A 22,963-nucleotide genomic window follows, 5' to 3' on the forward strand; every position below is an offset into this window, starting at 1 on the left:
GGTGCATCCCTTGGCTCTGTGCATCTCCAACCTTCTGGTACCTGGCACCACCTCCGCTTTCCATCACTCACCCCAGCATGTGGGTACCGTAATGGAGGCAGCCCAGAGCTGCCAAGGAGCTGCATCATGCCATTAGGAGGCTTATTAAAAAGTGATGCTCCAATTTAACACCTATTAGCAAGTGTGGTGCCCTTTAGCTGCACAGGGGAGCCTGCAAATGGAAGCCCCAGTTCCCAGCAGAACCCTAAGTGGCTAGGTTTAACTTTATGGCTCCAATTAGAGGCATGCTAAAGCAGCTCTGGCGCTGAGGATTTATTCACACTCGCTCCAAACCCAGGCAGTAGCTGTGCCGTGGAGGGCGATGCTCTGTGCCATGCAATGCTGCAGCCCGGCTGAGGCACGCTGTGGGATTTAGGGGAGCAGCCGCCTTCCCGTGCAATCTGGAGTCACTTAAACAGTCTGCTTGTTCCAGGAGGTTCACAGGCTGTTTTCGCCTAATAAAGTCATTTCTTTTCAGCAGCTCACATCACCCAAACTATTTGTCACAGCAATGGGACTACACTAAGAAGGATAGCAACGGGAGGATGCAAACTGATTTGTAGGGTGGGGACTTGGCATCGTGTTGGGAATTCCCCATACACCTGCGCTTTCCCATTTCCCTAGCACAGCTCCATAAAGGAGTAAGGAGCCCCACTCACACTGCAGGGATGGGAGAGGCAATGGGAATGCCCTCTGCCCCATTCTGAACCCCATAGGGCACTGCGTGGGGTCAGAGTTTTCTCCCACCTCCAGCACCACTCACGTCACCATCATTACCTCACACTGAGCAACATCCAACAGCTCTTCTTCCCTCTTCATTTATCAAACAAATAATTCCAAGCCCTCACAACCAGAGGAAAATTAGTAACAGGTGAAATCAGATTATAACAAGACCAAACTGTTCCTAGGCCAGACCAGGAATAATGTTTCCTTCCTTTCCCTTTTGCTGTTCTGTGGTTCGTATGGCCAAAAAGCAAATAAGAGAATGAAGCATACCTCTAAAGGAAAGCTGGCCCTGGCACCTTATTCCCCTGCTCTCTACATGGACCCAGCACGCACCAAATGCACACCCTACAAAGTTGGAATTTCACAGCTCAGTGATGAACAGAGAAAACAATAAAACTTCATTCCAGCTCAACATCAACTATTTTGTTTCATGTATTAGAGCAAATTTATAGGGTATTTATAGCTCAGTTGTGCTCACTAAATGCCTTCTTCTAGGAAAGCAGTTAATCAAAGTGCCTACGTACCTTTCCTTTAATCCCTCTCAGCCATCTACTACCACTGCTGGAAACCCGGAGAGGTTCAGCATCACCTATGTCAGGACAGGCACATGGTGGGGACATCAGCTCCGTGCCACTGCACAGCAAAACGCCTTTTGGTGCCATGGTGCACCTGCAGCTGGGCTGGGAGCAGTGCAGAGGTGTTCTTTCCCAGGCCTCCACCCCTCAGCACACCCTGCAGAGTGCTGCACAAGGCTGGCTCCTGCATGCTCCTGTCCCCCCCATATCGGCACCTCGGCCAAACGCTGTGCTGCTCCCTCTTAATATAGAGGAGGGAAACATCTGAGATCACTGTGTTGTTTTTTTTTTTATTGTCGGATTTGGCAGCCTTTGCTATTTGCTTGGACTGAGACATAAATTGAATTTGGTTTTCTCCCGCTGACTCAGTTATTTGTTATAGGAATAAGCATGCAGTAATGCATTAGACAGGGGAAAGATTTTCAGGCACGGATGAGGTGGGATTTGCTGTCCCTGCCCCACGTTCTCCAGCGTGGCTTTGCATGGCCAAGGACCTGACAAGATCCATCTCTTTTCCCTTCAGCCACAGCTGACAATGGGATCTTTTGGTGACATCCTTTCGCTGCTCTTTCCCCAACCTGTGCAAAGTCTCAGCACATAGAAAATTTAACCAATGGTGAAATCATTTCCTAAATCCACTCCCCACCCATATCCATCCTCCTCCCTCAATCCCCGTCAGTCTTCACTGAAAGCAGCACAGCAAAGCATTTCTGGGGTTCCCCAGGTGTGCCTGCAGCCATCTTTCTGCCCAAGGAGCCTTTGAGCTCCCTTTGCCCTCACGCCTCCTATCTGTGCAGACCAGGATAAATGCATGATGCTCTCTACACCCACGGCTGCACCAGCTGTGCTGCATTCTCCCAAGAACCCTTCCACCATGCCACCAGCTAGGGACTTTTCATGGGAAAACCGCAAAGCCCTCCATCCCAGCTCCCAGCCACACAGCATCCCTGAAGCCACAGCACACTCTGCAGGCACTCTCACCACAGCACTCACCCCAAACCCTCTGCAAGCGTGGACCATTACAGCTCCAAGCCCCTTCCAGCCCACAGACCCAGGGAGGGTCACATCTGCCTGCATTCGGGTCCACGTATGGTGCCATGCTCAGAAGCAAGAGGGATGATGGAGCTGCAAGGAGGCCAGAAGAGGACATCCCTGGCATAGGGCAGGTTGCTGCTCAGCTCTGATTTTGCTAAAAAGGCAGAAAACTTCACTGACTTTGAAGCAAACGTGTGCTTGTAGGCTGCAGTATTGAGCTCTGTGCCCGCCCAAGTTTAAAGGTCCATTAAGGAATCATAGAATCAAGGCTGAAAAGATCTCTAAGGTCATCCAGTCCAACTGTCGACCCATCCCCACCATGCCTACTAACCACATATCTCTCAGTGCCACATCTCTGTGGTTCTTCAACATCTGGAGGTTCAGGAAGCCTTTCTGGACACTGAAATTGCTCCCAGCTGTGCAAACTAAACAAAAACAAGCAAGTTCCAGCCCTGATGGGTTTTGTTGTAGAGGTGTCAAGCTGCAGTGGTACAGCTCAGCTGGAGCCGTCCACCACGCACCTCAGACACGTGTGCCTCTTGCAGGTATTTAAAAATAGAAAGAATAACAACCTCCTCTCGCCTTCCTGCCTGGTTGGAGAAATAGCTTAATTAGTTAATAAGGGGTTTAATTTGTCATGTTGCTGCGCAAAGAATTTGCAGAGGGCAAGTCAACGAGTCAAAGAAATGAGCATTAGTGGGGCAAGGAGGGCTTGTTGGAAAAGATCCCTAAGATCATCTAGTCCGACTGTTGACTCACCCCTGCCGTGCCCACTGACCACATCCCTCAGTGCCACATCCCCATGGTTCTGAACACCTCTGGGGACAGTGACTCCACCACCTCCCTGGGCAGCTGTGCCAGTGCACTGCCACTCTTTTGGAGCGGAAGAGCGGAATGGAGGAGATGGACTCTAACACTTCTCCGGGCCAAGGTCAGCTGGCAGCCCTGGAGAATCTGAAGGCTTCTCCCCAGCCCGCAGCAAGCCAACAAGTTGCTGCGACCAACTCATCTGTTGTCCCTTCCATGTACCATCTGGGTGTCACTGGAGGTAATTCCCAGCTTGACGCCTCGCCAGAGGCAGTGAGGGAGGCCCCAGTTCAAGAAAAGACAAAAGGGTTCTTTCTTCATCAGCATTAACCTCAGGCAGCTCTCGAGAAAAATTCTGGGCAATTAGTGGAGCATAAGAAGATTTATAATTGAAATCTAGTTTGTAGCACTACAGGCGGCTCCCTCAAAAGACATTTCTCATCAACAAAAAAAAAAAAGGGAAGAATGGGGGGGGGGGGAGAACTAGTTAAAGAGTTTCAAAATCTCGACGAAAACTCCATTTAGTTTAACATTGCATGATAGCTTTCATAATTCAGAACAAAGTGCAAAGCTCTTTAATGAGGCCATTAATGACCCTTTAATTTACTCCACCAGGGCTGAATTCATAAAACATTTATGTTCCATTTACACAGGATTTTCCTGCGACTCTTCGGGGCAAGTCAGCACCGCAGCGCAGGTGGGATGAAACGAAGGCTTGGTGCTTCTGTTCCCTCTGCTCTGCTCCCCTCCTCACCCTGCTGCTACAGCTCTGCATGTGCCTTTTAATTCTGCTAGAGAAACTGCAGGGACCCTGGGGGGGGAAAGAGCCTTTTTTGACCCTTCTGCATGGTAAACAGATGCAGAGCTTTCTCTTACATTTCTGCTTTAGGAACAGTGAAACCCTTTTTAAGATCCAGCTGGGGCATCGCAAGCCAGATTTAGGTTGTTTTTTTTTAGGATCATTACAGCCCAGCTCCAGTTCAATATTCACCTGTCCTCCCTGTAGCTCTATCAGGTTTGCTACCTGGGGGAAGGGTATCCCACCAGACTGGGGCAGAAATGGAGGATGGAAGGATGCAGGTGTGGAAAGTTCCCTGCAGCAGGAACAGGGGGCTCTTCACCCCATTCAGCACTGAGCAAAGGTGACATCTGAATCACAGGTCATGCTCCAGCCCAGCTGCCTTTGGATCCAAACCAAGCCCTTTCTCTCTCACCAGTTTTCCTTCTCCTAAGGGTTTCACACAGGGAGAGACGCACAGGGATATGGTAAATTCTTACATCGGTTGAAACATCTTTAAAAAAAGAAACACTCTTCCTCGTTTATCCCAAAGATCTCACTCTCATGGCTCTAGAAGATGTCAGTTTTTAAGCACCTTCAGATAAAAAGAGCCATTAATTATTGCAAGTGCATTCACATCATCTGAAGTTTGCTCTTAGCAGCCTTCTGACATTCACCACTTCTGGTCTGCTTCTGGCCTTGATGAAAGGAGGGTTTCTTGCACCAGCAGCCCATGATTCGCTGCAAACTGAACTTCTTCAGGCACCTGTGCTGTTCTCAAAGAGAACCTTGCCACACCTGCCAGGGCAGGACCATCCTAACAGGTCCCCAGGGAGGGACTGCAGGGGAAAAGGGGCGGCACTGGAGGCTGAATGGGACTCTAGAGAGGGATTTGCAAAGAGAACAAACTCCCAGTCCAACTCAGGAGGACACAGGTCCCACAGTGCCTGGAGAACCAGGCGTAGAAAGCCTCTGCAGAGAGGCAGGGAAGATGCTTTCAGGCTGTTGGCAGAGAAAGAATTTGGAGCCCATTGGAGAATATGTCAAGAGTCAACATCCGTCATGTCTACAAGTGACAGGAACACTCTGCGCCTGAAGGCCTGAGAGCTGGCTCTCCCTGCAGGATGGGGCTGGAGAAGAGTGGGAACACTGGCTCAGTAGGAGTTTTATTTTCCATAGCACTTGCCCTCCTCTCCTCAATCTCAGGTTGGGTTGTCGCTCTCATTTCCCTCTTCACCTCCGGTTTTGCTGACGCAAGTTGGAAACCTGACGGACCATCAAGGTACTGACACTGTTTGCTTCGGGATGGTTCATGAGTCATCCTCCCTGCTTCACAGCTAAAAGGATTGCTGATGCTGATGTCCTCAGAAGGGACACATCAGCAGGAACATCACTACATTTGAAGCTATGTCAGTGCTCATCAGCACTGGGCTGTGCACACAGGTTTATTATTGTAGGGTCTCCAGCACACACTGGGTCCTGCACACCAGGTTTGTTGTTATGGGGTCATTCTTTTGTTTTTATCAACTTTGGGGAAGGAAGCAGAGAGGAAGATTGCTTGACCTACCTGGTTCATTCATGCAGAACTGCTGTGCAACATAGAGTCAGATTTGTCAGAACACTTACATCACAAAAAGAGACTATGGCCAAAAGAAATTTTAAGCATGGTTAAGGAAAAAACAAACAAACAACAAACTAGCCCACAGATATACAGTCCTAGGGGGAGGAAAATAGGACAGCACTTACCCAAGCACTCTAAGTGATGTTGGAATTTCACATTCAACACTGATCTAAGCACTGGAAGTGGCAGAAGCCTGGCACAATACAGGATAAATAGAATTCCAAAGCACTCAAGTCTGAACAGGGGGCATCTAAGTTTCCTTGCTGAAATCACAAAGAGGCACGAGAGCAGCAGCACTGAGGAGACTCTGTAGAGAGGGACAGCTGTCCCCAGTGCTGGGATCACTCCTGGGACACTGCCCTGTACAGTGATGGTTGAGTGGCAGAGAGCAGGGAACAGAGCCAGGTCTGAGAGCTCAGAGACCTCCTTCCTGCTGGCAGCTGGGGGGTCGTGCTGCCCTTGGCTCCAGCAACAAGGGGCCCTCACTTTATTGCCGTGTGACTCCCAGAGTCAGCAAAGCAGGAACCCCATTCAAACCAAACACTGGGTCGTCTACCAAGCAAAGGCTGCTATTTAGTTAGAAACACACAGCCTCTTATTATTACGTTTCCCTGGAAAAAAATTATGTTTGAATTAGAGAGAAAAATATTTAGTGAAAATCAAACATCCATGTGCACATGGAGTCCTCGACATACCATAAAGACTCCATACCCTGTTCAGCACATCTCTGCATACAACAACCATCTCCAGGTAAGCCCACAGCCAGAGGTTAGGTTGTCCACACTGACACAGCGGGCAGCAGCTACAGGCTGGTAAAGCTGCCCAGGTCTGCACTGATTTCTTACCCTTTCCAGATGGCTCCAAGAGCTGAGACACACTTGAGGGCATGCAGTATGTGAAGCCAACAGACATACCACAGTTATGAGGATCTTTTCATATTTTAGCCATGCCTAGAAGCACAGTTTCAGCCACAGCTGAAAGACATTTGCATATGTACCCGAGTGATCTGAGCGCCTCTTGACAGCCTAATGTCTCTACCACCACATCTGAGCACAGAGACACCTGAGGATCCCCACGCATTGATTTTCCTTCTGCTGCTTTAAACCACCCAGGAGAGGGCAGCTGGGATATTGCAAGCCTCAATCGGATCACTTCAACAAGTGATCCAAACCCTACAGGAGCAGGGGTGACACTCACAAGGTGCCTGTGCAGTGAAAATCATGGTGGTTTCACAGCTGAATCACGAGCTGGAATGGACCCTTCAAGGCCATCTGGTCCAACTCCCCTGCACTGAACAGGGACACCTACAGCTGATCAGGTGCTCAGAGCTCCATCCAGCCTGACCTGCAGTGTCTGCAGGGATGGAGCAGCCACCACCTCTCTGGGCAACCTGTGCCAGTGCCTCACCGCCCTTACTGCAAAAAACTTCATTATATCCAGCCTAAATCCACCCCCTTTTAGTTTGAAACCATTTCCCTTGTCCTATCACAACAGATCCTACTAAAGAGTGTCCCCTTCTGTCTTACGGCCCCTTTAGATACTGAGAGGCTGCTCTCAGGTCTCCCCAGAGCCTTCTCTCCTCCAGGCTGCACAACCCCAGCTCTCAGCCTGTCCTTGTAGGGGAGGTGTTCATCCCTCCGGTCATATGTGTGGCCCTAAGCAGGATACAATCAGTACACCAGTGGGAAAGCCCTGCAGGGCTGTTTTTCTTAGCACAGCTGCTGGATCTTCTAATCAAGGCTATCAGATACACTGATATCATGCTTATAATGGTATAACTCTATATCAGTGTAGTGGCACAATGGATTTACAAAGGAGCAGTATATGCAGAAATAGGCATTCATGCTTGCTAATCCCTCATAAGCCTGTAATCCTGATTCTTTTTTTTTCCCCAAATAATAAGTGCAGATCTATTAAGACCCTATCACTCCCTGCGTGCTAAATTCTTTTTTTCCTGCCTGGAATCTGCTATGTACCCTATATGTGCATGGCAGGGCACAGGGTAATGTGTCACCAGCAGCAACAATGGATGGCGCATGCTGAAATCTTACCCTACAGCTCCACTTGCACCACCAGCAGGAGCATGTGGAAGCAGTCACAGCTTCACCAGTTCTTGTTTATGGAGAGCCTGAGAATGCTTTCTGAAGGCATTTCTACATCAGAATGAAACACATTTATGTGCAAGCAGTAAGCAAGGGGACACCATCGAGGTTTGACAGCCTCCCCCCATGCCAGCCTTGGCAGAGGTTTTCCACATTCCTCTCACTGGCTGTGCTGCCAAATCCACACCTCCAGCAGCAACCCCAGCCACAGACAGCTATTTCCAGGGAGTCTCTGTACCAAACAGCTTTTTACAACCCTTTTGTAGCCACCACATGCGTACAACCTGGAAAGAACCCTTCCAGAAGTGACAAAGTAATAGTCACTAATTACACAATTAATTTATTCTTTGGCACTAATAAACAAAAAAAAAAAAAAAAAAAGGATTTTCATTACAAAGGAGGGTAAAAACAATCTAAGGATTTGTTTAATTAAAACTACAATGTACTAAAAATACAAATAATCCTAATGATACAGACAACATTGTAATTGTGCAATTAGTAATCACCTACAGAAACCATGTTTCTCTGTCTCTAATACCACTGACTTTTCTTCTTGCTGTTTGTTTTTCCCTTTTTATTGCATGTAACCATCCTCAGGGCACGCAAATCACAACAGCAAATTGCTGCACACAAGCTGCTGGCTCCATGTGCCATCCCTTACCTGCAGGCAGAGGCACTGTATCCACACTGCTTGCATCCCAATCCCCATTGAGTTGCTCAGTGTCCCTCTGTCCATGACGAACACTTCTGTACCAGGGCAGAATTGTGACTCCAGCCACGAATTGCTGTTGGGATGGAGCTGACAGGCAGAACAGGCACAGCCTTCTGAAAAGGGAGCCAAGGAGCAAACTGTTAGCCCAGCGCTATATATATATTATGCTTACGTGTCCCGGTGTTAACCAATGTTACATATATATTTTAAGTATTCATATATTCATAGCTATAAAGGCCCTTTTTCTACTTGAGCTAAATTGTATAACCGTGACCTATTGTCCCAGAAGGCTTTTTATTCTTGTTAAATGGGCACTGAGATTATAACGCTCCTTGCTAGTAGGTGCAGCAGTGTTCTGGAGCAGACAGGGAAGATAGATGGTCCTGCTGAAGCTCAGCAAAGAGGGCAAAGCAACTCATGACACAGACACAAGAGCTGAGCAGTGCTGCAGTGTGCCTGTTCCTCATCCCTCCCCAAAAAAGAAAACCAACCAAGATACAACCAAACAGCAGAAGGGGCTGGCTGTGCCCTGGGAGAAGGCAAGGCTGTCACCTAGCCTCACCCCCTCCCTATACATGGCTCCTGGGACTTGTCACCTGTATGCTGTCAGAAGAATGGGGACAAGGCTGGCACCGGTGCCAGGGTGCATGGATACCGTGTCCCCTTGCTCTGACACAGGCAGGGTGGAAGTGGCAGCAAGCTGGCTGCTCCGCCGGTGCCAGATGGTGGATGAGATTAAAAGAATTTGATTTTCAAATAATCCATAAACCTGGCTGAGCTAATGTCGTTTCATATGCATTATCTTGTAATCCCAGGGAAGAGAGCATTTCAGAGCAAAGAGCCTTACTCTCCGGCCCTGCAAGGACTCTAACAAGCTATAGATAATCCCCTTTTTGTTGGAAGGTGCTTAGGGGAAGCGACAACACCCAGCGAGGGGCTGCGGCTGCACAGCTCCATGCCCGGGGGGACAAGCAGCTGCCTGGCACTGCAGGGGCCGTCTCACCCTTAGCACTGTAGGGTCAGGGGCAGCAGTTGACAAAGCCAGAACCCCAGGCGATAAGGGAGAGTAAGGAGGGATTTTTGCAACTCCTGCCCCCTCATGACACGTGGAAGCCCAGCAGCCCCAAGCATTCTCCATCATCAAACCCAGCTGCCTGATCCCTGCCTCATTTCCCTGTCCTAGAGATTCCACTGAGCGCCTGGTTACCCACTGAGCCTCCGTGGAGCAAACGCGACCCACTGCTGGTCCTTGGGACCCTTTGGAGTTCAAGCCACCAGGTTAAGAACTAGCGATCCCAACTCCAGGTTTAGGTTCCCTACTCTGGAGCGGGTGACTTTAAGGGGAAGCAATGGGAAGCTCCACGATGGGATTTCCCAGTCACTGTCTGCCATCTAGTGCCCAGCACGGAGCACAGGCAGCAAGCAGCGTGCAACCCCATCCTTGGAGCAATTTCTCATACGCTGGAGCCACGATGCGATCACTGTGCTCCCAGTGCAGGGAGTTCCCCACCCTGCTCCTCCCTCTGCACCAGGGAAAGGGTTTGGAAATCAAACAGCCCAAATCCTGGAGGGATTTAATAAGGAAAAAGGCCCAAAGCAAAGGGAGGTGACTGCACAGTGCTGCCCAAGAGCACCCAGCACAAGCCTGATGTGCAGGGGCCTCAATAGCAGCTTGTAAGTGCAGTGCCCAGCTACAGCAAGTTAACTAAATGCAATACATGCTGCTTTGCAACGTGCTGCTATCCTCAAGGTCATAATGCTGTTGTCAGCAGCTCCAAGCAGAACGGTGCACGCTCGCATTGTGTGAGGAATGCCACAGACAGGCTAGGAACAGGGAGTGTGAGGGAAAGGGGTAAGGTGTGATGCTTGTCAGCAACGTGGAGATGGACAAACTACAGAAAAAAAGGCAGGGAACAAAAATTAAGAAACAAAACTAAGAGACACCAACCGTAATTCAGGTACTGTAGGTATTGAATACACCAGTAAAGTTTCCCGACCAGATCAATCCATGGGAAACCACTGCAGCAGGAACGTGGCACCAGCAGCCACCCCATCACACCTCACTGCTCTCCTAAAGCTCAGCCAACATTCCCAGCCCGTGCCCTGGGTAATACCACAGCTCAGAGGCAATTGCTGCTTTGTGGAGGCACACATTGGTGTTTGACATAAACAGGCTGCAGCGGTCATTTGGAAAAGCCAGCCAGGGCAGCAGCTCACAAACACGCAGAGCCAGAGTTACTGATTAGCACAGGGCTCCAATTTCCTTCAATGCTTCCAAAAAAGCACTAGGCAACATTAACGAAAGGATTACACAGAATTCAAAAGCAAATGGGATTTGTGACCGGGGACTGGAGAAAGCTCTACAGAGAGAGAACACTGGTGGCAGGTCACCAAACCAATTATTAAGAGCTCACAGATCACAAAGCTGGATATATACACACATCAAGACAAGTTTCTGTTTGCCTGCAGAAGCAGAATGCTGGCTGGACCACCCTCCCAGCCCAGCATGCTTTTTCAGTGTGCCTATTAAACCTGGATTATACCTGGTTACTTTCCCCAGTAACTCACTTTCCCCACAGGTTTAATGCAGAGGAATAACATTTGGGAGGGTGAAACCTGAAAGGAGAAACATAATGGGCATAATTACTTTGATAGATGAGAGAATGCAGAAAGCTGGCATGCAGCATGAGGAGGCAGCAGCCTGCCCCTGGGTGCAAACCTTTACCTGTGAAATCTTGCAAGCTTTGTCTCATGTAATTATAAGATGGGATGACCACAGTGGCTGTGTAAGGGGCCGGCTCCTTCTAGCACTCTTCTTGCTTCTGGAGGGGGCTTTGATGAGGCCATGAGTCCTGAACCCACTGCAAAAAGGCTTTATTGCCTTGCCTGGATTTTGAGGAAGTTTTACGTCAGCTCAAAGTCCCTTCATGTTTCAATCAAGAAGTGTCCTTGTGTCTCCAAGCATTGCCTATGAAGTCCTGCCAAAGAACTGTATAACACCCCACAATCTGTAATGGAAGTGTAGTCTCGACAGTGAAGCTGTATCCAGAACAACCTGAAGGGCTTCCAGCTGCCAGCATTTTGTGCTTACCTTACAAATGCCCAGGTTTGCTTTTTGTGGGCTTGGTGTTGAGGTCTCAGCAAAGTTTCTGGAGCAATTTTACCAACTTCCAGTTTTCCAGTAGCTCTCCTCCTTTTATACCAGTCTTTATCTTTGCAAAGGAGTGCAGCACTCTGCCTGTGCCACTTGGTGTTCATCCAGAAATGGGAGGGAAAAAGCATCATTGAAACAGAAAGATGAGACATAACCCAACCACATCACTGGTGACCTATCTCAACCAGACCTCCCACGCCATTTTCTACTGGACCTCCTAGATGCCCTGAGCAGAGCATCCCATGATGTTTTCCATGAAGGCTTATGCAGTGCTCACAGAAACCCTGGGAACTGATGAAAAACTCCTTCCCAAGAGACAGACCCATTCCAAGATACAGGAAGCTTAGGCAGAACAAGAGAGGTGGAGCCACAGAAGATCCCTCATCCTATGGGACAAAACATGGGGTGAACCCAGAAACTGGGATGGCCTCGTTCACCTAAGCCAGCCTATCCCTTGCCCCTGCAGGAAGGGCCAAACAGGGCAGCTTTCCCTGTTCTAACAAGCTCTGAGCTGTACTTGGGAGCAATAGTATCTCTCTTCATTCAGGTTTTCAGAGAGCAGGAAGCAGTGTAGCATGTGGCTCCGGAGGCCTCTCCTGGCTCTAAATGCATTTATCTTCCAAATACTGAGGTATTTTAGTTGCTTGGAGCCAGACAGAAGGAGAAAAAAATAAGTTTCCTTTTACATGAGAAAGCATGTGGTTCTGAACAGTTTGGTGTTACTGTATCACAAAACATGCAAAGGTGGTTCTGCTCGGAGGCCACCAATTCCCAAAACTCCTGCTGACAGGGCAGGATATCAGCTAAGGAAGTTATTTTGTAGGGGAAGCAGCAGAAATCTGTTCCTGTGAAGTTGAGAAGTGGTTTTAGTAGGACCTGTTATCTCTCCATTGCTGGAGAGGACAGCTAGCATCCAATTTGTCACAAAGAAAGCCTTCACCTCTCTCTTCTAACACTGTGATTGAAGCAGTAAGTTCAACGGAGGAGTTTCAGACTGCAGTTGATACTTACATTCATTTCTGCTTCTGGAGGTTTTTGCAATGGCTGCTACACTGCACTGCACCAAGGAAAGGTCCTCCAGATAGATATGCATCTTTCTGTGTTGAGGGCAGAATGATCCGACTTTTGTGTACTGCCCTCACGAACAGGAGTGCTCTGTGCAGAAAATGGCTTTGAAGAGCAGAAAGTCTCTGCAGTCTGTCAGCACTCCGCAGCTTTCTCCCCAGGCTGTGCAATGTGGAGAAGATAACACTCCAATAATGGCCTTGGTGGCAGCAGTACCAATCTCACATTGGACTTCTCAGCTGAGCTCCACACGGCTGCTCTCAAAGTGAGGAATCACAGGAGGCCCTTTCCAAAACACAGCTCTCTGACACACACTTCACAGGAGAGCTCTTCAATTGATCTGACAGTGCCTTGCACTAGAGAGCTACAGCAAACCTGGTGCCTTTCCAGCCATCCGCTGCTGCTGCTTCACATGCTGATGGAGAGAGCTCATGAGGAGGCAAAGCCAAAGTGAGAAAAACCTTGAGGCTCTGGGAGCAAACAAGCACCAAACTTCCCAAACAAACAGGCAAATACTTGCATAGTTCTCTGTCACACTTGCAAGGTGAGCTTCATGTGTTTTGCTCAGCATAACTCATCTGTTTCCCCTACTCTTTGTGCTGGGCTGCATTCAAGGCAGCTCTCTCCTAGCCACAACTTGAGAGGTTTCTCCTGCTCCAGCAGGGAGAGGGGCTCTCTCAGGAAAGGTCCCAAGGTGCTGTGCTGGCCTTTCAATAGATAATGGTTAAAATAGATCAGCTACCTGACCAGATTTCTGCAGCTTCACAAGGAGTACGTCTAAGTTTGCACAGAGTGAAAAATTAACTTGTAGCCACAGATTTCTGAAACTGCCACTGTGATCTGCTACAGGACCTTTGGGAGTAGAGACAATATGCAAACATCTCCTCTCCCCTAGGAAATCTCCATGGTATGCTGCTTTCCCCCTCACAGAGGCCAACGGGAAGGGCAACACACAGAACAAGAAGTGAGCAAAAGCACCCAAACAAGGGGATCAGGGATTGTTTACAGCAACTAACTGAAGGTTTTAAACAGAATAAACTGCAGGGGAAAAAATAAAAATAAAAGGCTATGTTCCTATGTAGATTGGGAGCAGCAATTCTTGTTTTAGGTGCTGAGGAAGCAACAGTTTCAACTTTGAGAGGAGACTCGGTTTCCTGTGTACCCGCTGCCTAGAAGAACAAAGACCTGATCCTGAGGAAGAAAGAGATAAAATTTAGAGCTGTTGATTCTGACCCGTCCATTGCTAGAGGGAGCTACTCCTCTCAGTACAGACAGTGCTGAGACTCACTGCTTGAGCAAGCCAGAAAAGAACAATTGTCCAGGTTCAAGATGAGCAAACTTCCTGTACAGCCTTTTCTCTCTTTTGCGCACCTAGATTTGAGATTAAAAATGCACTGATTAAATACCATCTTATACACTTTGAAAGTCTCACGCCACACCACAAAACCTGCCTTTGGCATGGGAAGTGAAGAGAACTTGGCAAGGAACTCAACCGAGCCTGCACCCACAAAGCTCTGCTCAGAAGCTGCATGCTACAGAGCTAGCAATAGCTTGAAATGGGGGCAGAGAACAGCAGAATCCAGAGCTGCCTGCATCCATTGCCCCAGGCTGCTAGGGATTCCAGGGGCACAGCCTGAGGGGAAGGACTCACCTCACCCCTCCACAGGAGCTTTAAGTCTCAGAGAAGGCAGTGCTGACCTCCAGACAGCGGCCAAAAAATCTGCAGTTTTGCAGGCATGTATTCTACTCCACATTTACCTCCTCTTTGTAAATGCCCTCCACTGCAAACAGCCTCCTTTGACAGTTCTGTAAGGGTGTTTCAAGAAACCAAGTTTTGTTTATAGTTTATGACAAGCCTTCAGCTCTCAGCTGCCCAGCATTAGAAAATGAGGCTACTGAGCTACTCCCAACCCCAATGGCTCATGGAGTGATTAAGAACAGCTTTAATTTGAGGTCTGCAGCTCTCAAAGGATTGATGAAATATATATAGCCATCTCCAGCTCCACCTCTGTAAGCCAAACACTTTCCAGATGATTAACAACACCCATTTCCTCCCTCTCCCTGCCACCAAAGAAGGCAGATTCCCTGCAAAGTCTAACCAGTGCTGGGCTCACATTCTGAGTGTAACGCTGTAATGTGAAGGAAAACACAGCAATGACAGTGGAGTAGCAAAGTCTTATGTTGCAGGAAGTGAGGATAGGCTCAAATGCAGCAGCTGTGGACACAGAAACAAAGAAAAAAAGAAATCTGCTTACCCGTGGAAAGCCTCAGGTACACAGGAATCTCCATCAGGATCCCCTTGCCTCCACTGCCAACCCTCAAATAAGGTCTGGGAAGGGGTGGATCCTGGTTCTACCCCTTCCAGTCACTCAGATGCATTGCATTGCATACATCTGAGTTCCTCTGGGTTGGTCCTGGTGGCCTTCCCACCAGGTGCTCAATCACTGTTTCAAGCTGTAACTTAGCATTTCCACTACACTAACAGTAACACAACCAGAAAAAGCACTTCAAGAAACAGAACCAGACCAGAGAGATGAGACTGTGCCATATAAGCATAAGATAGCCCTTCTAATAAAGAAATCGGAGGAATAGGTTCAGGCTACCTGAGACAGACTCAGCTGGGCTGCGTTAGCCGTGCTGCCCTAGTACACTGGGAACAGGAGCTGAGAATCAAAGCCACCTTTGAGGCTGCTCACAGGAAGTAGAAACACTAGAGCTGCCTTTCCTCTGCAAGCAAAAGTCAGCCTTTCAGCCCAGAAGGAACTGCTGATCAAATAGTTCTCCCCTCCAGAGTTACCAGTTTCAGGCCCAAGGGGACAGTGGCGTAGGTGGAAAAGTAGCAGTCGTCTAAAGAGCTACTGCCTATTTCTCATGCATCTTTCCACTCAAGGTCTTTCTGGTGCCAGACGCAGCTCCAACATGGACAAAATGTAACAAAGCATTGAACAACTGCAGCCTCCAGCTCCCCAGAAACATGCGTTGCCCAGCCCTGTTAGCCCTTACTTGCTGCCTGTGATCCAGTACTAGCAGTCTTGTTTCTGGCTAGAGGAACTTAAATCCATAGGTGACACTGTAAGGAAATCTCAGCAAGCAGGGACAATGAACTGCTTACCTTTGGACAAGTTCCACAGGATCACACAAGGAGCTCAGCCAATGTGTCCAGAGAGATCAAAGTGTTGCTGGAAATGCTGGTGGAGCTGCCTCAGGCCTGCAAAGCTAATCCATGGATAAGCATCTGACTGCTGCTCTGCTGCACCGAGCAATGTGCGTATCCTCCCCAGAGCAACATAACAACCCAGAAGAAAACTACAGTTTCAGAGGCTGGAATGATGCCAAAGAAAATCACCCCCCTGTCAGTTCTCCCATTATCTAGCTGGCTAACCCCCCTCTTACACCTAAGAACATCATCTGCCAGCTGGAAACAAATGTAACTATCCAGCACTGCTCTTAGTTAAGAGCAGTTGCCAGAGATGAGCATTGGCCATTGCTTAGAAGAAACCATTTGAGCTCCAGACCACAACACCAGTCTGGTGAGGAGCCTCCTGGGTACCACAGCCCCAGGGAACCACATGCTTGGAGAAGAACAGATCACAACACACATTTCCAGAAAAGGTGGAGGAGGATTCAACAAGAGCAAAGAACTCCCTGAGGAGAGCTTCACTTGGGAGTATAAAGTTTTAATATTTATTTAATACAGGCCTGGTGAAGAGAACTGGGAAATAAGGCAAAGGCAGTTTATCCTCCAGAGTCCTGCTTAACATCCCATTCACACAGACCACACGAAGCAGCAGCTGTGCTCCTCCCCAGAGTCACATTCCACATCTTCCCCATCTGCCTGAGCACAGCCTATCACTTATAAGTCCAGAAGGAATCGATTGATTTTTTTCAGGTATTCCGACTTCAAGTAATCTCCCAGCTCATCCTTTGTAACCCACAGATAATCTTTCTTCAGCTCTGCCTGGGACAAATCACTGCTTTGGAGGAAGGCTTTGTAGAAGAATACTTTGGCTCCCACGTTATCCTCAGTCCTGATGGCCCTGGGGAATTTATACTTGTAAATCCCATATGGTGCATTCCCCAGGATTTTGGCTTGAATGTGTTCGCCTGCAAGACCCCAGCAAAGAAAACAGAAAGCAAAACATAAGACACAGAGCAATAGTAATTGCACTTTCATAGTCACAGACACACAGCATATGACTTTGTATCTGGTTCAGGCTGTTCTCTCTTCTAGCAGAAATACTGCCAATTTTAAGTCTCTTCTCATGAAAAAGTGACTTGTCTGAAGCTCAGCAAGTCCTTGCAGAACAAGGGAGAGAGCATCATACTCTGCCAACACACATCAAAAAGCAAGGAAATGCAGGTTTGCTATCACCCATCTGCCACAAAAGCTGATACAGGGCAACAAGACTGAAAGAGAAGCTGCACACTTAGAGCAACCATTCAGGGGACATCTAGTGAAACTCAAACATCAGACTGCAAGAGCTTCACACTGCAGCTGCTGGCAGTCAAAAATCCCAGCCCCTAGCCTGCTGGCTCCGCCAGCCCCTCACAATGCAGTGCTGCTGAGCACAGGATCACAGCTCTTGCCAGAAACCCCACCACATTGGGTATATCTCTACGCCACGAAATACCTCTTCCCAGCAGATGGGAGGCGATTTTGCTACAGATGGTGAATATCTTTTAGGTAGGGCAAGGGAAAAAAAAACAACTTGGACAAAGAGGAGCGAGAGACAGGCACACAGCAGGCTACATACCTAAAAATGTAGCCATGGCTCGCTCAACTGTGCTTCGCAGAGTCTCTCCAGGCTGCCATTCCGCTTGAGGCAGGAGCCACAGCTCTTGGTTACCAATTTTCTGTTTCACCAGCAACATCAGGTTACTGTCCAGCTTTCTGTTCAATGATGTTCGATCGTTTTTTTTATCAGCCTCTGCCAAAAAACAACACATGCTGGAAATAAAGTCTCCTGGCCACACTGGAATCGCTATGATTCATCACCTCTCTTTATCTTATATCCTTCCAACAACACAGATGCACAGATATCTGAAACAAGACAAGAATCTAGCCAGAATTACTCTCAGACACTCTGAAGGCCAATGCAGGATTCAGAAAAATACTAATGCCAAAGCACACTCTACCTAGTCCATTTTCAAGGGAATCTGTGGCAAGAAGCTTGGATCTCCAGCTTCTGAAAAAAAAGCCAGTAAGAGCAACGGGAAAGCATGGGAACCAAGGTTTCTCTTATGTGGAAACAATCACCATTTTACCTACTTTACTCTCATAAGGTTGTATGAACACATGCATCTTCATAACACTGACTCCACTGTCAGATGATTAACTTCTCATGCGTTGACCACGCTGCCACAGCATCAAGATTTTAAAAAAAAAAAAAAAAAAAAAAAAAAAAACACCTCAAAAAATGCCTTTCTTCATCAAACAGCCCTCAGCTATGCCTGGCAGAGGACTGGGGCACAACACTTCCACAGGTACCTGTAATCCGCGGGGCTGGGCTGAACTGCAGCAGCTTCTGTTCCCACTTCTCCTCCAGGTCCTGAGCCATAACAACCGTTCTGCCCAGCTCTTCATCTTCATCATCGTGCAAGCCTTCCTTCCTCCTTCTGAGCTGCTCCTCCTCCTCCAGCTTGCGGATTTCGTGGTCGGAGTAGTGGCTTTTCTCCAGCTCTATCTGTAAGGGCATCATAAAGACCACTCGGCCACCAGCACAATCAGAGATCGTTAAGGTTGGAAAAGACCTCCAGGATCACCCAGACCACCCCCCACCGTGCCCACTAACCACAGCCCTCAGTTGCACATCTCCCATCCTCGAACACCTCCAGGATGCGGTCTGACTGCAGTGAGAGCCCAAAACCGACCGCAAGACCCGAGGTGCCTTCAGCGGACCCCCCAGCCCCGGGGCAGCCATTTTCCTTCGGGCAGCACCCCGCTACCTGCTCCATAAGGGCCGCCATCTCCTCTTCCTCCTTCCGGAGGGGCTGCGTGATGCGGGGCAGCCTCAGCAGGCACAGAGCCCCGAAGAGCTTCCACGGCCGGGGAGCAGCAGCGGGAGGAGCAGCGCTCAAGCTCCGGCCGCACCCCGCAGCCCGCCACACGCGCGCCGCCATCGCGCTCTGGCGGAAGCCGCAGAGCCGCGAACTGGGCGCCGCCATCTTTCCTCCCAGCTCCCGTCGTGCCTCGCGCGGAGGGCGGGGGGACGCCGCTGGCAGGACGGGGTCGCCATGCACGCCGTGCTGACAATCGCCCGGCAACGGCTGCGCGGCGCGGCCTGTGGGTGAGCGGAGGGGGGGATGTCGGCGTCCGGGGCTCCTCGGTGCTCGGTGGGCTCGGGATGAGCTGCGGGCGCCGTTCGCGCCCTCGCTTCCCCACGCTTCCCGTTCTTCCCGCAGCGCCGGCCTAGGCCGCGGCGTGCACGCAGGCGTGCGGAGGCTGCAGGAGCTGGCGGAGAAAGGGGCCGAGAGCCTGAGCGGCACCGAGCTGAGGTGAGCCGGCCGGCGTCGGCCTCGCACGGGGATACGGGGCTCCTGGCGTCGCTGCGTCCCTTCTTTCCTTCCCCAGATGGAAAGAGCCGGTGTCTGATAACTGTCGTCTTGCTCCTCAGCCCCTTAATCCTGCAGAGGAACTCCATGAGGTGGGATGGAAAGACGTATGAAGAGATCCCGATAGCTCACATCAAAGCCACGTACAACAAGTGAGCAGACAGCTTCTCCCTTTCTGTGCAATGCACTTCAAGCTTTGCATTTCAAATGAAAAAAAAAAACAAACAGGGAAGTTCATGACACAGAATGTAAACCTGAGCTGCCCAGAGAGCCGTGGGTGCCCCATTCCTGGAGGTGCTCAGGATCAGGGTGGGTGGGCCCTGGGCAGCCTGAGCTGGTGGGGGCACCCAGCCCCAGCAGGGGACTGGGGCAATGTGGGCTTTTAGGTCCTTTCTAACCCAAACCATTCTGTGATTTTGTGAAATGGAAAAGGTAAAATGCTTACTGTGAGAAGTGTGTGTGAAAGGGTTGGCTGTATCTTTGGGACAGTCAGTAGGAACAGGCTGTCCACAAAGGTTCTGCCATCTTGGATTCTCCACCATAACCCCGAAGTTCATTGCTGGGAGGTCCATGTGAGTAGAGCTGATGGGCCTTGAAAGAGATCATATGGCTTTGGGAAGGGAGCCGAGTTCTGTGGTGGAGCCATGCATTATGACAGTAAAATCCTCTTTGAGCTTCTTTCTTTCTTTTGTCCCTCTCTTGCCGTAGTACCCATATCCAAGTGGTCAGCTTTGACAACAGGCCGTTTGCCCATACATCCTGTGGCACTGAAGGTTTCCAGAATGCCAAGAAGGCAACTGCCATTGCGGCACAGACAGCTGGCATAGCGGCAGCAACGGTGAGTCTTCACTGCCTGTTGTCACTCTCCTGCATCCCCATGCTACCTGGGTCCATGGGGAACAAGTGCAGTAGCTTCATTCAGGAGAACAGAGCAGGGCAGAAGACAATTTGCTTCTTGTTCACGTTGCTGTCCCTTGCTCATGAGCAGCACTGCAGACCTCTGCTCATTAACACTCAAGCAGCACACTGCCGTTTGCTGACAGCAAGCATCTTCACACTGGCAAAGTCTGTTTGAAACACCAGATAAAAATGCTCAGAAAGCGAGCTTAGCTGTGCAAGTGCTGACTGTAACTTGTAGCCTATCATTTCCTAGCTCATTTCATAGCTCTTTCATTGAAAGGGAACATACCTCAGTCATTTTGGAAATATAAGCCCCTGACTCAGCAGCAGTTTAAATTCGTGATGTAGGGAATTGAGAAGTGGCTGTAATTACTGGCTGAATTTTTTGTATTTGTTCTCTGCCACAGGAGAAATGAGCTTCTGCCAGCACTTCTAGTCAGGGAAGGTGATGTCCACGTAGATGTAATTTCCAGATGCATACAATTTAATGTAAAAAAAAACTATGTAGGTGTTCAGGTGACAGGGAAAAATGAGGCTGGCTGTGTTACAGTTCTCATTACAGCAAAGTAAGGCAAGGTTAGACTGAAAATCCTCATCCTAAACTACGTGGAACCTTTCATGCCAGAGGTGTTCTGTGCCACTGCTGGCCAACAGCTTATTATGGTTGATTCAGGGGAATATAAGAACACTTCCACTATTAGTCCTTGCTCATTGGAGCCTCATAAAAGTTGCATAACAGTGGTTGGCCAGATTTGTTCCTATTCCTGTTGAAGTTTGTAGTAGATTAATTGCACCTGAACACAGAAACTGAGACCCAGAGGAGCTCCACTTGGTGGCAGCACTGCTCTGCTTTACAGCAGGTGTTTTTCATTTTCAATTTGCAAGCCCCTAGAATTTTTACACTGTCACTGTGGACTCCTGCACAGTGAATATAAAGCTTGACTGCTTTTCTCATTTACCCTCTAGAAGGAATCCACTGATCACAAGATAAAAGTCACTGCATTAGATAAGGGAAAACAGCTTTGAGATGCTCCTTGTTAGTCAGGTATCCATGGATGTGTCATTTTCTGTCCTGTCTTTAAGTCATGGATAGTTTGATGTCAGACTTTCTCTGTATGCAGAGTTGACAGCTTAACACAAGTTTCCTTCAAACTGCCACTGTTTATCCAGGGCTCCTTTTCTGCTGGTGTCTGGTTCTGTGCGGCGATCCCCATCTATCTTCTCCATATCCACTACCACCTGCTTTTTATTTTTACTTAAAGAATACTATGATAGTAGGTCAGAAGGGAATGAAGGAGCCCAGGGGAGTCAGAACAGCAGCAGATTTGTCAAAGAGAATACTGACCAGTTCTTCCTTTCTCAGAAAGCACGTGGAAAAGGTGTACTGCATGTACGAGTCATGGTGAAAGGACTGGGGCCAGGACGCAAAGTAGGTGTCAGTTTCCTTTCATATTTTTTTCCTTCTCAGACATCATCCACGTTGTGTCTTTTTTCTCTTTTAAATTGAGGCTGGTCTCATGACAATACCGATTAACTTGATTTATTTTTCTGAAGGTGATACAAAGAATTCATCACTGAAATGCCTAGTGAAGAAAACATAGAATAATAAAAATTTTTAGAATCACTTCCTTTGGAGACAGAATAAAAGCTGTATTTGTTTTCTTGCCACTTAAGTACCAAAGCTGATGGGAATTCTGATGAAAGGAGTGGAGAGAGAGGTTTAAATTGTTCCTTCTGATATTAATACTACAAGATAATTCCAAAGCAGAACTATTGAGCGAAGCTGATTTTCACAGGGGACCAATCTTTTTGCCCCTCAGCCTTTTCCCTTTTGTGCTCTGCAATGTGTTGATAACAGTATATCATCTGCTGCCTTGCTCTGTTCCAGGCTGCCATCAAGGGGCTGACTATGGGAGGTTTGGAGGTCATCTCCATCACCGACAACACCCCGGTTCCACACAACGGCTGCCGCCCTCGGAAAGCCAGGCGGATGTGAGAAGGGAACGGAAGAGACACTGCGTTCAGTATTAGCTCTGTAACAGGGGCTGGGTTGGAAAGCCATCCTCCCTGCAATTTTTTGATGAGAGAAGGTTGAAGAAGACCATCCTGGGCCTTAGAAGCCCAAGGGGTAGAAGAAGCTGGTGGTAAATGCAGGAATACGTGTAATTCCTTAGTGGGAAGCCTCTTGTGTGTAAAGTTTGTTGATTAAAATGTTGGTCTTTTGACAGTCATTCCTGCTGTGTTTCTAGAAGTATTTTGGGTTGTTATTGCTTCTCAGCTGCTCTCTTCCTCTTTCCACAGTATGTGGCTCTTGTCTAGCCTTCAGTGCTATTACTGTTCTTGTTAGGTACAAGGGGGAACATTAGGTATGTACTAAATCAGATCTCCTTCAGTCTTCTGTAGTAAACAACTGCATGGGGTCACTTCATCTTCCTTCTGTCTTTCCCTTACTGCACACATTTGGGAACTAGGCATGGGGTAACACTTTTCCACCTGGCTTGCAGAGCTTATTGTGGTGTGCGTGAAGCGACTCTCACCATTCGCACAGCGTGGAGCGGCACAGTCAGATTCCATCACTGTCAAAGGTCTGCTGTGGTGCTTTGTTGCAGTCACATCGTAGCCAGCCTGTCGGTGCTGCTGGCAAATGGAAAATGCCAGTCCTTCGAAAGGGCTGGGATTGTGCCAGTTTTGCTGCTTGCAGTCCCCTTGGTTCTGCCTCGTGCACCACAAACTGGATTTGCTAGAGCTCCTGGGGTAAGCAAGCAGGGGGTTAGGCCTGAGAACAACAAACTGCTGCCAAGAAGATTTAAAACATTTTCATCTTGAACTGTGCTTCTGTATATCCACGGGCAGCATGGGCTTGTCATGAATTTGTGATGTATTATTGCTGCCCTACC

General features: G+C 48.7%; 2 protein-coding genes across 2 annotated transcripts; one reads left to right on the forward strand and one right to left on the reverse strand.

The window, feature by feature from the left end:
* Positions 1-16,467: 16,467 nt before the first annotated feature.
* MRPL46 (mitochondrial ribosomal protein L46) lies at positions 16,468-18,809 on the reverse strand (the record flags this gene model as incomplete). Its single annotated transcript, XM_079541100.1, has 4 exons — positions 16,468-16,718; positions 17,369-17,542; positions 18,103-18,298; positions 18,561-18,809. Coding segments are annotated over 4 exons (870 nt in total), but the record flags the coding sequence as incomplete, so codon positions are not given.
* Positions 18,810-18,848: 39 nt separating this feature from the next.
* MRPS11 (mitochondrial ribosomal protein S11) lies at positions 18,849-22,105 on the forward strand (the record flags this gene model as incomplete). Its single annotated transcript, XM_079540900.1, has 6 exons — positions 18,849-18,901; positions 19,017-19,109; positions 19,229-19,318; positions 19,875-20,004; positions 21,430-21,495; positions 21,955-22,105. The coding sequence occupies 6 exons, from the start codon at positions 18,849-18,851 to the stop codon at positions 22,060-22,062; spliced, it is 540 nt and encodes a 179-aa protein (XP_079397026.1). The 3' UTR covers positions 22,063-22,105.
* Between the last annotated feature and the right edge of the window lie 858 nt (positions 22,106-22,963).

The sequence above is a fragment of the Tetrao urogallus genome (assembly GCF_951394365.1).
Source record: "Tetrao urogallus genome assembly, chromosome: 11".
Lineage (NCBI taxonomy): Eukaryota > Metazoa > Chordata > Aves > Galliformes > Phasianidae > Tetrao > Tetrao urogallus.